The sequence below is a fragment of the Mastomys coucha genome, unplaced genomic scaffold (genome assembly GCF_008632895.1).
Source record: "Mastomys coucha isolate ucsf_1 unplaced genomic scaffold, UCSF_Mcou_1 pScaffold18, whole genome shotgun sequence".
In the NCBI taxonomy this organism is placed as follows: Eukaryota; Metazoa; Chordata; class Mammalia; order Rodentia; family Muridae; genus Mastomys; species Mastomys coucha.
The window spans coordinates 3447973-3464207 of NW_022196900.1; the positions used below are offsets into that span (position 1 = coordinate 3447973).

The 16235-nt window shown below is 48.8% G+C and overlaps 1 protein-coding gene across 1 annotated transcript in view; it reads left to right on the forward strand.

Annotated features, from left to right (window-relative positions):
* Dnai1 (dynein axonemal intermediate chain 1) overlaps window positions 1–16235 on the forward strand; it is a 68263-nt gene that overhangs the window by 37974 nt on the left and 14054 nt on the right. Inside the window, exons 10-12 of the mRNA XM_031377084.1 lie at window positions 1992–2076; window positions 6285–6402; window positions 6713–6756. Coding sequence (XP_031232944.1) covers window positions 1992–2076; window positions 6285–6402; window positions 6713–6756 — 247 coding nt within the window. The remainder of the gene's footprint in view (window positions 1–1991; window positions 2077–6284; window positions 6403–6712; window positions 6757–16235) is intronic.

A 16235-nucleotide genomic window follows, 5' to 3' on the forward strand; every position in this document is an offset into this window, starting at 1 on the left:
TCCCCTAAGTGTAAAGCCATCTTAATGATATCATACTTTGCAAGGTTGAACAAACTCACAATAATGCATACACACAGCACCAGCGTTATTACTATCAGTAACATGCCACACTAAAGCTGGTGGAGCTTGGAAGAGAAGGAAATATTGATGTGGGGGGAAAGAAGTACATCAGAGGAGTTTTCTTCAGGTGTGTAGTTCCCTGTGGCCAGAGGAAAGAGGTCAGACTGTAGGTACACCTGCCAGGGAAGTGGAATCAGTTTACTGGCTGTCTGTCCACAGCAAGCCTTGCCTCACATGGGGTTTGCCTGGGACCCATAAAAGGAGGGGATTGTGCTTTGGGTCAAGAAGTAGGAGAAGCATCTGGAAACAAGTGGGTCTGAGCACTGCATTACAACTCCAATGTCTGCCCTCGATAGTCAGTCTGGAGTGTGCTGAAGGGCCCTCAAAGAGCCATTTCCCACATGCCGATGTGTGAGTCCCCACCACTCATCTGTGTGTCTTCTGACTGCATTGCCCCCAGGAACAGAGTCGAATCAGCATGTGCTCTGTTGCTTACTTCCAGAGTGCCCTCTCAGGGAGACAGTGTTCATCCATCCTCACTCTGTCACAAGGACGATGGCTCAGAGAATCAAAACAACTCCTCATAATCAGTGCACTAGGAAAGAAATGCATACACAACGGAGTGATCTAGAACCTACTCTCCTTTGGAGATTTTAAATTAGATTTTATTTGTTTACTTTGTGGGAGGAATGTTTTGCCTGAGCCACAGCATGTGTAGAAGTCAGAAGACAATCTGTGGGAATTGTTTCTCTCCTTCCACTATGTGAATCCAGGCGATGAACTCAGGTCTTTGGGCTCTACCCGCTGAGCAACTTGCAATTCCCTAGAACCTACTCTAGTAATTACAGCCCAACATGGCATGGCCTAAGAGTGCTAATCTTCAGGAGCCATATGTCCAACCCCAGATCATTCTCAGGGTGTCCACCAGCTTGTTCTCTCCAGCCACTTACTCTTCATACTTTTCTTTTTAAAGGTTTATTTTGATTATTTTTAATTATGTCTATGTGGGATGGGAGAAGAGGGGTTATGTACACATAAGTGTGGTGCCCTGGAGTCCTGAGGTCACAGATTCCTCTGGAGCTGGAGTTACAGGCTGTTGCCAGCCACCTAGAATGTGTGCTGGGAATGGAACTCCAGTCCCCTGCAGAAGCAGTCAGTGCTCTTAACTGTGGAACCATCTCTCCAGCTTCTCTCTTTGCTTTTCTTGCCAGCTCCAAATCTCTTGCTTCTCTGGGAACCTGCCAAGAGGCTTACTTTATGGGTGTGTGGAGGCTGTTTCTTTACAAAGGAGTCATTTTCCAGGGTAGAACTTGCTGCTTTGTCTGTGGTCTAAGAAAGGCCCTGGATTAACAGGCTCAGTTCTGTCCTAAGTTCCATGTACAGCTCATCTCTCCCCATCTGGGCATCTGTGAGCACCTGAGCCTGAGCCTGAGCCTGAAAACAAAGGAGTTTGGGCTGGAAGATCACTGAGGCCTTATGTGGGAATCTGTCATTCCCTGATTTGAGAATGCCTCTGTGCCCCCCTCCCATTCCCACCGAAAAGCCTCTCTAACAGGTCCTTGAGTGTTCTGTCCCCCTGCCCCGCCGCCCCGCCGCCCTGCCCCCCAATTCCTGAACTCTGTTCCATGCTTTTTCTTGAGCTCAGAGAGATCCTTTTCCCCAACCTCCAGATGGAAGAATGAGAGACAACTTTATCCAGGGACCAAAGATATGTCTGCTTTGACCCTTGTGCACCTTTGAGAAAAGGGCTCCTACTATGTGGCCTCCTAGTATGTGGTGTCTTTAGTGCCGGGTAAATTTAGCTGTGAGCTATTTCTGAGCCATCTGTGATAGGTAACCACAGGGTTATACTGCTGAACCAGTTGCAAATCTGGGTTCTGTCTCAGGGCCAGACCTTACCAGGCACTAATGAGGGCTTCTGTATTCCATAGAGTGATGACATCACCAAAGTGACCCAAGCTGCTAAAATTGTGGAGCGAATGGTCAACCAAAATACATACGATGATGTTGCTCAAGGTAAAGCTTAAGGGGATAGTAATTTTCATTTTTAGGTGTGTGTGTGCGCCTTTTTGTCTGAATCTCCCATGCATACCTGCCATGCCCACTCAGGCCAGAAGAGGGCACAGATCTCCTGGAACTGATGTTAGAGACACCTGTGAGTTGCCTTCTGGGTACTGGGAACTAAACCCACATCCTTTGCAAATGCTCTTAACTGCTGAGCCAACTTGCCAGTCTGGGAACTAGTAGTTAAAATTCTTCACCAAAGACTAGTGCTTGAGTATTCTATAGTAACCACTATAATAAGTCCTAGAGTAGAGGGGAAATAAAAACAAAACAAAAGCAACCACTTTCGTTCCTGCTCTGACTGTCACTGAAGACCTTTGCGAGTCCACAGTGAATGGCGGTGTGTAAAACAGCAGATGCAGTGATCCGATCTGACATGTGGCCAGAGTGAGCCGCAGAATAGTAATCTATTGCCACCTTCCCAGCAGTCCTAGGGAGCAGCAGAGCAGAGATGATCACTCTGACTTTGCATAAGAGCAGCAGAGGCCAAAGCTGCCACTGCCTGACCAGCGAGTAGAAAAGAGAAGCCAGATTTAGGTCTTGAGCTGGTGTCCTCTCGTCTCCACCCAAGATGGCTTGCAGATGCTGACACGAGAATTCACAGGAGAGGAACTTCTCTGGGGTCCCCAGAAGAAGAGGAAAATAGCAAGGCAGTGGTGGTGCACACCTCCAGTCCCAGCACTTGGGAGGCAGAGGCAGAAGCAGACTGAGCTCTGAGTCTGAGGCCAGCCTGGTTTACAAAGCTAGTTCCAGGACAGTGAGGATGACACAAAGAATCCTGTTTGTGAGAAGGAAAAGAAGGAGGAAGAAGAGGAGAAGGGGGAAGAGGAGGAGGAAGGAGGAAGAGAAGGAAGAGGAGGAGGAGAAGGAAAAAGAAGAAGGAGAAGGAGAAGGAGAAGGAGGAGATAAATACGGGATATGTGGGGAAGGTCTTGGAGGGCTTAGGGAGTACTGGACTAGGTGGCAGGGGATAAGCGGGAGGGAGGGTCTTGGGGAGGGTGCAGAGGGAGGGTCTTCTGAGCAGACAGTGGCAGGTTCAGTGACTTGGTGGCAAGAATGAGTAGGAACTGACTCTTCAGAGAAAGGAGCAGAGGCTCCAGAATGTAAACAGGAGCTGTTGGGAAATGGTAGGAATTCAGGTTGAAGAGGCAGCTGGGGCCTTCTCCATAGGCAGCAGAGAGGCAGGGAAACAAGCTGGGTGGGGGTAAGGATGTGACCACACAGAGCTGAGGAACAGAGGTAAAGGTATGGGTGGGACAGGCTCCGTGCTTGGTCAGACCATAGCACATGAGGCAGAACCAAGGGAGAGATGTAATAGCAGAACACAAGGCACAAAGCTCACTGGGAAGGGGCTGTGTTCCAGGCTCTGTGCTGGACATTTGGCCATAGGATTTTCAGTTTTCCAACAGCTGACACGAATAACATTATTATTCCCACTTTACAGATGAGAAACCCAACTTTTTTACTACTTGAACAAAATCACAGCCAATGGGAGGTATGAGGGGTGGAGCCAGAACTGGAACTCAGGCCCCTTGGCAGATCTGTTGATAAACACTTCACCACTAGCCTACAGAGCCGCTGAGCTGGAGGACGCATCTGGAAGAACACACTCAGTAGATCTATCCTAGCGACTAGTTAGTAAGGAGGTGAAGATAGTAACAGATTCAGCAATGCTTCAATGCTGGGGGCCTGGGAATTCTGGTGTCTCTGACAGTGCCAAGGAAGCGGAGCTCTTCCCATGGTGTGAGCAGCCTACCCCCAAGTGACTGTTATTTCCCTGAGAGGTTGTGCATTTATATGGAGCAGCTGCCTCCCGGGGTTGGCAATGCCATGTTGCTGGCTGGGCTCCTTTGCTGACAGCCTTGGGCCCTTCTTGCTGACTTGGTGCTCATTTCTCACCCGTGGGACACGAAAACTAAGGCTGCCAAAACCAGCAGCGGAAACAAGCCCTCTCGTTATCATTCAGGCTGGAAAATGACCTTGAGTGCTTTTCAAAGCTGTCAAAGTGCACAACAGCCATGAAAGGATCTGTCACTCACATGGCTTCCCTTCCTGAAACCCAGCCTCTGCAAGTGGCCCACCACAGAGCTGCAAACCTGACTAATATCCATGGAGAAATTGGCCTTGTGAACCGCTTTCATTTAGAAGAACACAGTCACATAAAAATGCATTGAACTTTGATTCTTTTAATTGCATTGTGTTTTCCCTTTGGGAAAGTGTAATCATGAAAAAAGAAATAAAAATAAAGAAGTGTTACCAATTAATCCCCACACTGAAATGAGGGATTTTCAAAGTTCCCTCAAGCTTAGAAATCTTGATGTGATCAAGGCTCACACGTTTCTGACCACTCAGTTTTTAAATTTATTTTTATTTTCTTGGTCCAAGACAGTTTTGAGGTTTGATTGTACATTAAGGTATGGGGCACTGTGGAAAAGACCAGGCAATGACTGCACATGTCCCAGACTGTATAGAATTAGAGAGTCTCTTCTAATTGGCCATCCCGCCTGAAAGAAGACAGAACCATTTCCGGAATGTTGCTTTACTTCCATGAATTCTTTGAAAGGACTTTGTCTCTGCTCTGTGACTGTTCCTGTCCCATTCATTGGAGACAGAAGGATGGATATGACATATGTCCTGCTCTCTAGGACCTGTGTGGCATGGAAGTCAGGCAAAAGACTCACATGTCTCAGTAGAGGAGAGGGAGGACTGGAAGAGACAAAGAAATTAAGTCTACTTTAAAAAGCCATATTCAGGTAGCTGAGACAGGAGGATTGCCATGAGCTCCAGGCCAGCCTGAGCTATGTAGTAAAAAAAAAAAAAAATGTACTGGCACATACCTGTAGTACAAGGTACTTAGAAAGCTGAGGCTGGAGGAACACTTGAGCCCAGATGTTCCAGTCCAGTTTGGGTAATATAGTGATGTTAGGTTACAAGCCCTGTAGCTGCCGTTAATTCCCTCTCTCTCTCTCAATCTCTCTCCCCCTCTTCCCCTCTTCCCCTCTCCCCCTCCTCTCCATCCCCCTCTCCCCTCTTCAGCCCCTCCACATCTCCCTCTTCAGCTCTCTCTCTCTCCTCATGCACCCCAAATTAGGTTACACTCCTCAGCAACTCTCTCTTGACAGAGTTGATAAGCAACACTTGCAAATGAGACTTCATTCTCAAAGAAAAGAAATGAAATGTAGACCCTATGGAAGGGAGGACATTGAATCAGATAAAAGACGAGTAGGAATCTAGACATGGAAAAGCATGAAGAAACACATGGATAGCTGGTCAGAAAAGACATGGGGGTGGTGGCCAGGATCCTTAATCTGACCAGATAACCTTGTTGAAGGAGAGCCATTGAGAACTTTCAGTGGTATGGGGAAGATGTGTGAAGAGATCGTTTGCTCTTGCACTGCTAGCCCTGAAGAGTGGAGTGAAGGAAAGTTATGGGAGGAAGCAGGGAGACCAACTGAAGAATATGATAGCCAGGTGATAGATTTAGGGATCTTAACCTATGTAGGTAGTAGCTATGGGTTTTTTTAAAAAGGATATAAAAGGCAGGAGGAAAATATAAGACAAGGTAGAAAGAGATCAGCCCAGGATTCCCCAGCTTCCCAGTTTAGGGAAATGGAAAGGTGATGCTTCTGGTTGAGGTGACACTTTCTAGCAGAAATGAAAGGCAGAGATAGCTTTAAGGGTGAAGCTGAGTTTTGGGAACCAATGGAAGAGTGTCCAGGAAGCTTCATTACAGTGAGGCTTGACAGTGAGTATAAACTTGGGCTGTATTTTAGGGATCTAGGATGCAGAATGAATAGAACTATTAATCAGCCTCTGGCAGCTGAGCCCTTGAAATCTGGTTGCTCTGATCTGAGCTTCTCAAGCACCGAGAAAGCTCACCAGAATGAGGGAGGCAGCCTAGGATTCTGTGCATGCACATATGGATGCTTTACTGTAGGCCCTGCCCCAACGACTAATGTACAGAGAGAACGTATGTGTCTGGCATTTTCTAGACACTTTGCATATGTTAAACTCAACCTGTATTCTCACAATCATCCTTTGAGATAGGTACTACTATTATTTCCAGCCCCAAACACAAAGGGTTCAGTGTATTTCCCAAAGAAGTATCGATTTGTTACAAAGTGTCAGTCCCTGGCTGACTGTGTCTATTTGCGTTTAAGATTTTAAATACTATGAGGATGCAGCTGATGAATACAGGGACCAGGAGGGTACGCTGCTGCCTCTCTGGAAGTTTCAAAATGACAAAGCCAAGCGCCTGGCCGTCACCGCCCTCTGCTGGTGAGTACAGATATTGCAGCAAACCTAGCGCCCCCCCTCATCCCCAGCACCCACCGTGTGCCAAATCTTGAGCCATCAGACTCTCCTATTCCAATTTATATCTTGAATGTGACATGGGACACAGTGAGGGGAAAATAGGACCTGAATCCTTGTTGGTTTGCAGGATCATCTAATGTCTACCATGGTAGGAGTCTAAGCTAGAAAGTGGACGTCTACAGAGTAATTAGTCACCAGTGCCCATGGGAAAGTTCATGACCATGGGAAGGCCATGTCTGTTTCCAGAGTCATTGAGTTCACATTTCTTTTGCAGGAATCCAAAGTACAAGGATCTTTTTGCAGTGGGACATGGCTCCTGTAAGTGATCTACCTATTCATTTGTTTGCTCATGCACATAGTCTGTTCAGAGCCTTTTGCCAGGTGTGAGAAATCCAAAGATGACCAGGATGTAGTCGCTGGCTGTCTGAGAGCTCTCACAGTCTAATGCTGTGGTTCTCAACCTCCCCAATGCTTCAATCCCTAATTATAGGTCCTCGTGTGTGTCAGGTGACCCCCAACCATAAAATGATTCTGTGGCTAATTTATAACTGTAATTTTGCTACTGTTATAAATTGTAATATAAATGTTGTATTTACCAATGGTCTTAGGTGACCCCTGTAAAAGGGTCATTGGAAACTCAAAGGGGATCACAACCTACGGGTTGAGAACCACTGGTCTAATGGGAACCCCCACTTTCATATGGGGAATCAATGCCAGTTAAAAGAATACAACTGAATATGCTAACAGAACCTCAAAGAACAAAGGGGAAAGTTTTGCAGCAGAGAGGCCACCAAAGGCCAAGTCTGCAGGCGAGAATGATAAGGCTGGGTCATACCTCAAAGGACATGGTAAGCCATTTCAAGAAGAAAACAACTGAAGGAATTCTGGAAGGGCATGAAGGGATTGCGGGCCTGAGGCTAGAGGCTGGGAGACCTGGTGCAGGTGTGCTAAGGAGAGATGGAAAGACCTTAGCCACTCTGGAGGATGGGATGGAGCGCCTCTCTCTGCTTCCTCACCTGGCCTTCCTGAGGAGGCCTGAGGCAGTGTAGGGGTGGGGAGAGGCGAGTGTTTGAAGCTTGTTCCTCTGTCTCTGAGCCACTGGAGACCACAGTTAGCTGTGCTCCCAGCACGGTTGCAGCGTGCCCTAGGTGGGAAGCAGCAAGTGCTGATAACTGTCCGTGCAATTTGCTGTCCCTTCCTACTATTTGGGCCAAGCAGGAGCACCCAGCACTGCGCTGTATAGGCCCTGTTCCTGATGGGAAGGGCCCTACACAGTGAGCCAGGCACAGCTCCCTAATGCTAACAGCTTGTTCTCTGGCTGGGAGGATTCACGTCTGTGAACAGAAAAACCCTTCCGTTCTTCAAGCTGCTGCTGGCTGGCAGGCACACAAGCTCCTGGTCACTGCCTCTTAGATGGCCCATCAGTTCTTTGACCAGGGTAGGGACCCAGGGGGAGGGGGTCTGGAGGAGTTGGTGTTTGTCATTCCTTTCAGGGAGGAAACCTTGGAGCTGCTCCCAGTTCTGTGGTCTGTGCTGCCTTTGAGGATGCCCTAAATGCCTGCTTTGTGTCCCTACTCCTGAAGGTGGGCTGCTGCCAAATGGAAAGCACCTTCCCCCTCTGGCAGGGAATTAGAACATTTCCCTCCCCCCTCCCCACCCCGCCTGCTGCAGCTACTGGACCTGGAACAGAGCCTTCGGGTTGGGTAGGCCCTTCCAGGAGTGGGTGTAGACCCCCATGTGAGGCCCAGGCTCTCTGCTTGAGACTGAGGTGAGAGTGTGGGAGCCTCTGCAGGTGGGAGGAGATACTCCGTACATTACAACCCATCTTCTAGGTGGGGGTTAGAAGCAAGGTTGTGTGGAGGCCATCCATGCGAGGTATCCTCAGTCAGAAAAGGGTAGTGCCTTCCAGGGGGGGAATGCTTTCAAGTTGGCAGGGTCACCGGCCTCCTCTGGGCAAGCACTCACCCAGGAAATGTTTCTTTGTCTCCTTGGTCTTTGGAGGCACAGCCCCAGTGATACCCACAGGCAGCTAGATAGAGACCTCCCTCTGGAGGGCCACTTCTCAGTGTCCTTGTCTCCTCATTAGGGTCATGGCAAGACCCACAACCAGCCAGACCTCCACCTCAGGAGGCCTGTGTGCTGCAGGAGCATTTACACACTCAGGCCAGTCATTGCTGCCTTCTTGTTCTGTCTCCTGACTTCCCTGCAGACCTCTCAGAGGGCCTGAGCAAAGCAGGGGAGATGGGAAATCCCAACAGAAGCTGGTGGCTGGGGCAGAGTTCTGTGCTGGTGTCACCAGCGCACGAGTTACTGGCCAGCTTTCAGATGACCATCAATGACAATACCCACTTCAGGCCTGAGCAGGGCCAGAGGAGGCATTGGCTCCTGAGGTCACCTGGGACATGCTGTGTTCTTAGATGCATGCTCCATGGAAGGAGAATTGCAAGCTGAGGCAGCAACCTGGTTATGAACAGGGTCATTGGGAGAACAGGTGGCCTTACCAGCTTCCATCAGAGTCTTTGGAAATTGCCAGAACCAAACCCACGGGGAGAAAAAAAATTGCCTGAAGGGCAATGCTGAATGAGAACTCAGCTTTACTGCTGAGTTTGATCCTGGTAGGCACAGTCCAGGCCTTGTAAGCTTTCTTTCCCCTGAAACTCCTAGATTTTTAATTCTGGGACTCAGCCACAGAAAAATCAGGTAGTGTCTTAGTTAGGGTCACTATGTTGTCAAGAACAGAACCAAAGCAACCTGGGGAGGAAAGGGTTTATTTGGTTCATGCTTCCACATCACAGTTCATCACCAAAGGAAGCTAGGACAGGAACTCAAGCAGGGCAGGAACATGGAGGCAGGAGCTGATGCAGCAGCCATGGAGGGTGCTGCTTACTGGTTTTCTCATCATGGCTAGCTCAGCCTGCTTTCTTATAAAACCCAGGGCTACCTGCCCATGGATGACACCACTTACAGTGGGCTGGGCCCTCCTGCATCAATCCCTAACTAAGGAAATGCCCTACACGCCTGCCTGCAGCCTGATCTTATGGAGACATTTTCTTAACTGAGGTTCTCTCCTCTCGGATGACTTTAGCCTATGTCATATTGACATAAAACTGTCCAGCACAGGAAGGGTATGGATATATATTTGGGACATGTCACATCCTTCAGACTCAGTTTCCTGACTTTAGATACAGAGCAAGAACAGCAAAGGAAGCCGGTGGTGGTGCACACCTTTAGTTCCAGAACTTGAGAGGCAGAAGCAGGCAGATCTCTGTGAGTTTGAGGCCAGACTGGTTTACAGAGAGTTCCAGGACAGTCAGGACCACACAGAGAAACCCAGTCTCAATTCTTCCTTCCCCTCCACCCCAAAAAAGAGAAAAGGAAGGATAACCAGAAAATCTACACCTGCCTTCCCACCATGGCTTCTGGTGTGAGCTGCTTAAAGCTCAGAGACATGGGTGCCCCATGAGTCGGGCTCTATATCCCCAGCCCGTGAGCGGAGGAGGCTGAGCAGATGAATGAAGGTGGAGGGATATTGGGAGACAAAAGGATTTGGTTCAGGAAGAGATGGTCTTGGAACAGCTGGAATGTGACCGTGGCAGCTTGTGATACCAAAGGGGTCTGTTCCAGCTCATTAGCCAGCGCAGACAGGGAAATGGAGACTCCTCACGGTCTGGCAGGCAGGGATGGCAGAGCAGGTTCTAGAAAGCCTGTGTGCTTCCGAAGCTATCCCATAGGAGATGGGGCAGGAAGCTTCCTAGCAGGCCCCATATTGGAAGGGCAAAGGAGCCAGCTGTCCTTCAGCCCAGGCTTTCTCTAGGGCAGCACCTCAAACGAGGCCATCAGCAGCCCTAATTCTGAGCACTAAACTCATTCCTGCTCTGTCCCTTGAACTTGCCCAGGCCAGAGATGCACTCTTAAGAGTTTAAATCTTTCCCGATCATTTACTTGTTGGCTTCACTAATTAAGCAGTGTTAATTTCATTTACCGAAAATGGGAATTCATCCACCTCATTTCTCCCTGCTCATCCTCCACATACAAAATCCATCACTCCTTAGCTGCGGGCTGCGTAAAATTTACAGGACTAATTATGTTGTCAAGTCTCTTTGTAAATACAGTCCATAAAGGCCACTCTGCTTGCCGGGTGGCATGCAAGGGCATTCCGTTGTTAGTTTAATTACTGGTTAGTTATTTAGGTTCTCAAATGTTTGCCTCATTTTCCCTAAATCAAATTAAATGTCCCACTTGATGTGTTCTGTCTCCAAGGCCTTGCTCTTACTTCCCACACTATTTAAACACAGCTCCCAACCCGGCAAGGGTGCTGAGGAAAGCCACGCTGAGAGCCCAAACCAGCCTGACTCTGCTGTCTCTGGCCCTGCCTGAGGTTTGGAACCTCCGGGATGAAGACCCTTTTCCAATCCAGCCTTGGGCTGGTCCCCTGCCTGTGGGAATTGTGAAAATCCCAACACAAGGGGGCATTTCTGTTCCTGGAGTCCAAGGTGGCAGAGCCAGGGTAGGAAAGGGAGACAGGGCTTCTCTGTTGTGTCAGTGTGGCCATTCCCCCGACTCCAGAACTGCATCTGTATCACCCCAGGAGAAAAAGCTCCATCGTTCTGAATCCTAAAATTAGAGTTTGGGCCTCCCTTCCCTGAATGTCTCTGACATTTGCTTCCTGTTGCTGGAGCAGCAAGCAACCACAAACACAATGGCTTAAGTAACACATTTCTGAGTTCTGGAGGCCAGAATCTCAGGATGGATTACACAGAGTGAAAATCAGGTGTCAGCAGGGTTGTGTTCCCTCTGAATCCCCACCCCCACGCCCCAGGCAGCACCTGTTTCTTTTTCTGTTTCCAGCTCCTAGTGGCCGCCTGCATTCCATAGCTTGTGGCCCTCTTCCAGCCAGCAACCGCATCATCCTGACATCGGCTTCTGCCGTCACATCTGAGTCTCTGACTCGCTTGCCTCCTTCTTTCCCTTATAAGAACTCTTACGATTACATCAAATCCACCCGGGTAATCCAAGATAATCTCCCCATCTCAAGGTCTTTAACTTAATCACATCTGCAAAGTCCCTTTTGCCATACAAAGTGACATATTTATAGGCTTCAGGGATTAGGATGTGGACATTTGTGGGGGGGCATTATTCTGCCTACTCCCCGCCCCCTCCAAGTGCCTCTTGCATGACTTAATAAGGGAGTCATCAGACAGCTGCTGCCTTGGAACCAGTCCTGGGCTGGCCTTGTTTAGGATGCCACAGTACAGAGAAGCCTGCCAGCCAAGGCTGGCATGGGATCTTTGTCTCTTCAGTTGGCATCTACCTCCTACCCGCTGACCTGGCTTTAGCCTTGTGCCCCAACATGCCCTCCACCTGCCTTGCTCTTCTTGAGTCCTGAATAGTCCCGGGGCAGCCAGAATGCTCTACAGTACCCACCCCTCATAACCAAGAACTGAACCAGATAGAGCTGGCAGTTGTGGGCCTGAGGCCCCTAGTGATAAATTTCAGTTAAGAAGACATTGATCTGTCTTGCTCATTGGATACTCTTCTGCCAGGGCTCCTGTAGCAGAAGCTGAAGACAGTCAGAGCTTTGGTCTATGGTAGAATTAATATGTACATAAAGCCATGGTCTAGACATATAATCCCAGCTCAGGAGGCTGAAGCAGGATTGCAGGTGCATAGCCTACCTGGGCTACAGAATAAGGCCAAGGCCAACCAGGGCAATTTAGTGAGATTCCTGCTTCAAAAGAAAAAAAAAAAAAAAAGGAAGTCTAGGCTCAATGGTATAGTATTTACCTAGCTCCAATTCCCCAATCCCTAGTAAGAGTCTCTCTCTCTCTCCCCCTCCCTCTCTCTCTCTCTCTTTCTCTCTCTCTATCTCTGTGTCCCTCCCTCCCTCCTTCTCTCCCTCTTTCCCCTCATCCCTTCCTCTCTTCTTCCCTCCCTCTGTCCATCCTCCCCCCGCAACCTTGTGGATCATTGAGGGGGGAGTCAGGAGGGCTGTAGTGATTATGTAGTAGAGTAGACTTAGAAGGAAACAACTCTGTCACCAGAAAGAGCGAGCTGAGGTGTGCTCCATATTTGACCTTACTCTTTTCCCATTCTTCATACTAATGGTGGGGAGCAGCGCTCCCTCAGAAGATGGAGCATGCCTAGCTGAGTGGTCTGGAAGGATTCCCAGAGGTTATCATGACTAGCAGACTTTCTCACTCCTGGACCTTTCCCCTCCCTGTTTCTCTTACTATTGTACTCAGCCACATGTAATTCCTGAAATCCTATAATTTGGGGGCTCTAGAATTTCTTCACTTGCCCCAAATTAGAGTCTTGTGGTACAGAGGTAAAGCTAGGAGCTCCCATCTGGGTCATGAACTATGAACTCTTGTGGCATTAAGAACAAAGTATCGGGCTGGTGAGATGGCTCAGTGGTTAAGGGCACCGACTGCTCTTCAGAAGGTCCTGAGTTCAAATCCCAACAACCACATGGTGGCTCACAACCACTCGTGTGAAATCTGACGCCCTCTTCTGGTGTGTCTGAAGACAGCTACAGTGTACTTATTTATAATAATAAAAAAATAAATAAAATAAAAATTAAAAAAAAAAAAGAACAAAGTATCCCCAGGACTGAGATCCAATCGGTAATGGAGGTACTTTATGATTCTAAAGTCATACTGGGACTACTGGTGACTTGGTTAGTGGTGTACTGAGAATGCTGTATGGCTAAGCAGTGACACCATCAGGCTTCCCATGTCCTGGCTGGTGATCTCATGCTAGGATTTTTGGATGGCTAGGCAGTATGACACTAACAGATGATGTCACATGAGGATCATTGTGGTGTCGTTTAAGGGTTTCTAAAAGATAAGATGATGACGTCATGTGGGGTTGTTGGGGATTGAGGCTGTGATGTCACACTGGGTGTCCCTTTAAAGTGGAATCATGAGATCTCAGTGGGCCCCCAAGGTCAGGAATAAGGTGTTCACAGACAAGAGTCAAGAGGAAATCCCAGTCAGATGACATTTTTCTTTGCTCTCCTGGTGTATTTTGACAAAGGGGGCCTTGAACTAAAGTCACAAAAGATATACTCTAACCGGGACTAGGAGCTATGCCCCATGTTACAGAGGACTCCTTTTCTTGCAAGTAACAGAGACTACTAAAGCCAGTGGGTGAAGTATGACTGAAGCCCAGCATGCATGTGACTCTCTTAGAGTGTGCCTTTTGTGACTCTTACTCATGACATCTGCTTCTCTCTGCACAGCTGTTACCTTTATTGTGCTTGACTGCCCTGTGCCTTCTACACTGTCTAGTCTAGAGCCTGGAAGCTCTACATCTACAAATTGTCCTCTGACTACCATATGCACGTCATGCATGTGAGTGCGCGTGCACACACACACACACACACACACACACACACACACACACCATGTACACGCACACGCACACACAAACAAATGAAAATAATTTAAGAGACCAGATTAACAAAGAAAGAAAATTTCAGATTTTTTAAAAGAATTATTTATTTAGTTATGCATGTTTATTTAGTGTCGTTGTCTTCAAACACCCCAGAAGAGGGCATCAGATCCCATTACAGATGGTTGTGAGCCACCATGTGGGTGCTGAGATTTGAACTCAGGACCTCTGGAAGAGCAGTCAGTGCTCTTAACTGCCAAGGCATCTCTCCAGCCCCAAATTTCAGCTATTGAAAGGACACTGTGTGACGTGTATTATGCATGCAAGCAGACTGTTTCTCCCCTCTGAGACTTACTCTCTCCATCTATGAAGCAGGAAGCCATAATTCAGGCATCTAGTACCAGTGGTTCAGTAACTAGAGCAGGATTGTCCTCTGTTCAGAGTTCCTAAGCAGCCTGGGGCTCCCTAACCTCCCTCTGTGCATGTCTATAGGAGCCAGGGGTTGTGTAGAGAAAGTCGGTCATCAGCACTACCCCTCAAGGAGCACAGCCCTGCGCAGAGCACTGAGCGGCACCAAGCATCATTTCAGTCTCTCATCCTTCCTCTTACCCTTTGCCAGTCTTGGCTAGTACAAAGGACAGGTTGGAATCAGAAGCCACAGTGGCTCACCCTGACTGGTAGCCATCTGGAGGGCCCACGGATGGCTGTCTCTGACCTTGCGGGGTGAGCTAGGAGCGAAAGGGTGGGAGGTGGAGAGGCAGGTAGGGCCTCAGGGTCTGCTTGATGAACGGAGGGAGCTGGAGTGACCAGTCCCAGCCCTTCGAGAGCAGCAATGGCCTTGGCCAGCTCTAGATCTCTCCCCCTGGAGGATTAACCCGTGTGGCCTGCCTAGGAGCTCACAGTGGAGATCCTGCCAGCTCCTCCCACCTACTTTAAGGCGGACCCCCACACTGTGGCTTCGGCCTCAGGGTGCCGTGGGATAACTAGCAGAGAAGACTGTTCAGACTTGGGTTTAAGCCAAGAGGAAGACCTTCTTAGCCAGCCGGTGACTACACTGGGTGCTCAGGATCCCAGTGTAGCCTTTCTCAGGGTGAGCTTTTAAGCACAAAAAAAAAAAAACAAACCCATATTCTAGGCTGACATACTTCAGTTAACAAGAACAGTTAGCCAGAAGCAGAGCCACGTTGGAGCCTTTCCCAGGACTGTGCATTTTGATGGATTAGGCCTTTGCATTCATTTTGGCTGGTGGTGCTGTCTCTGTGCTTTATGACCTGAAGGGCACTTCCATCATGGAGTCAGGTGTGCTAAGGTCTGGGGCCCATTACAAGAGGATCTCTGGCCCCCAAGCTTGCTTTCCCTAGGACAGAAATAACTTTTCTTCCTAAACCACAGTGCTGCTGGGCAGTGGTGGCTGGCACACAATTTTAATCCCAGCTCTCAGGAGGCAGAAACAGGTGGATCTCTGAGTTTGAGGCCATCCCAGTCTACAGAGCAAGTTCCACATAAATCAGGGCTACACAGAGATATCCCGTCTTTAAAAACCAAAACCAAAACCAAACCAAAACAACAACCAAACCACAGTGCTCTCCTTCATGGCTCAGGATGGAGCCTAGAAATTGCCACCATCAATGCAGCTCTCCTTGCATGAATGCAGGGGATCCAGAGAGGATTCCTGAGCAGAGCCTCAGGACTCATGAGGATTAGTCACAGCAAAGGAAGGTGGGCCCTTCCATAGGCCTGCTCTTTACAGAATCTCTGGGGTGGCAACAACTGAGGTCATGCCATGAGTCCAGGGACCACCTGGGAGACCTTGGAACTAAGACAGGGAGAAATGACTCACCCACACTAGTCAGGTTGGCCTTGCTTCCCCAGCTTCCCCACACCACGGCACACTTCAGGACTGGCTACTTTGTGAACATGGCAGGGTCTGCAGCCATTAGGCTAGAGGAGAAATCCTGGAACAGGGGAAGTAGAAAGGCTAAAGTCTGCCCTGAGATAGGATGCACAAGATGCGCTGGTCTGCCTGCTACATTTCCAGCTCTGGCTTCAAGGTTTTAGCTTGGGAAGACTGAGAGGTCTGGACTGGCAGCAAGAGACGTGGACATGAGGGCCAGGTCTACGTGCTGCTCAATGGTCATGTGTCAGGGTCAGGATAGTCACTATGAATGTAGGAATGACACGAGGCAGGAGGGAAGAGGACCTTTACTGAGCACTCCATTGTTAATCACCGAGATCTGCATTTGGGCTGAGTGGGCTGAGTGAGACTGTTTGGCTAGAGATTTCCAGATATTGGTGGTCTGTGGTCTGTGAGAGCCCTGGCACAGCTGCTTTGGGGAACTGTGGGGTAAAACTGGGAGGAGATGCTTTCAGGTAACTGCCATGGGTGGACCACAGACAACAGCATA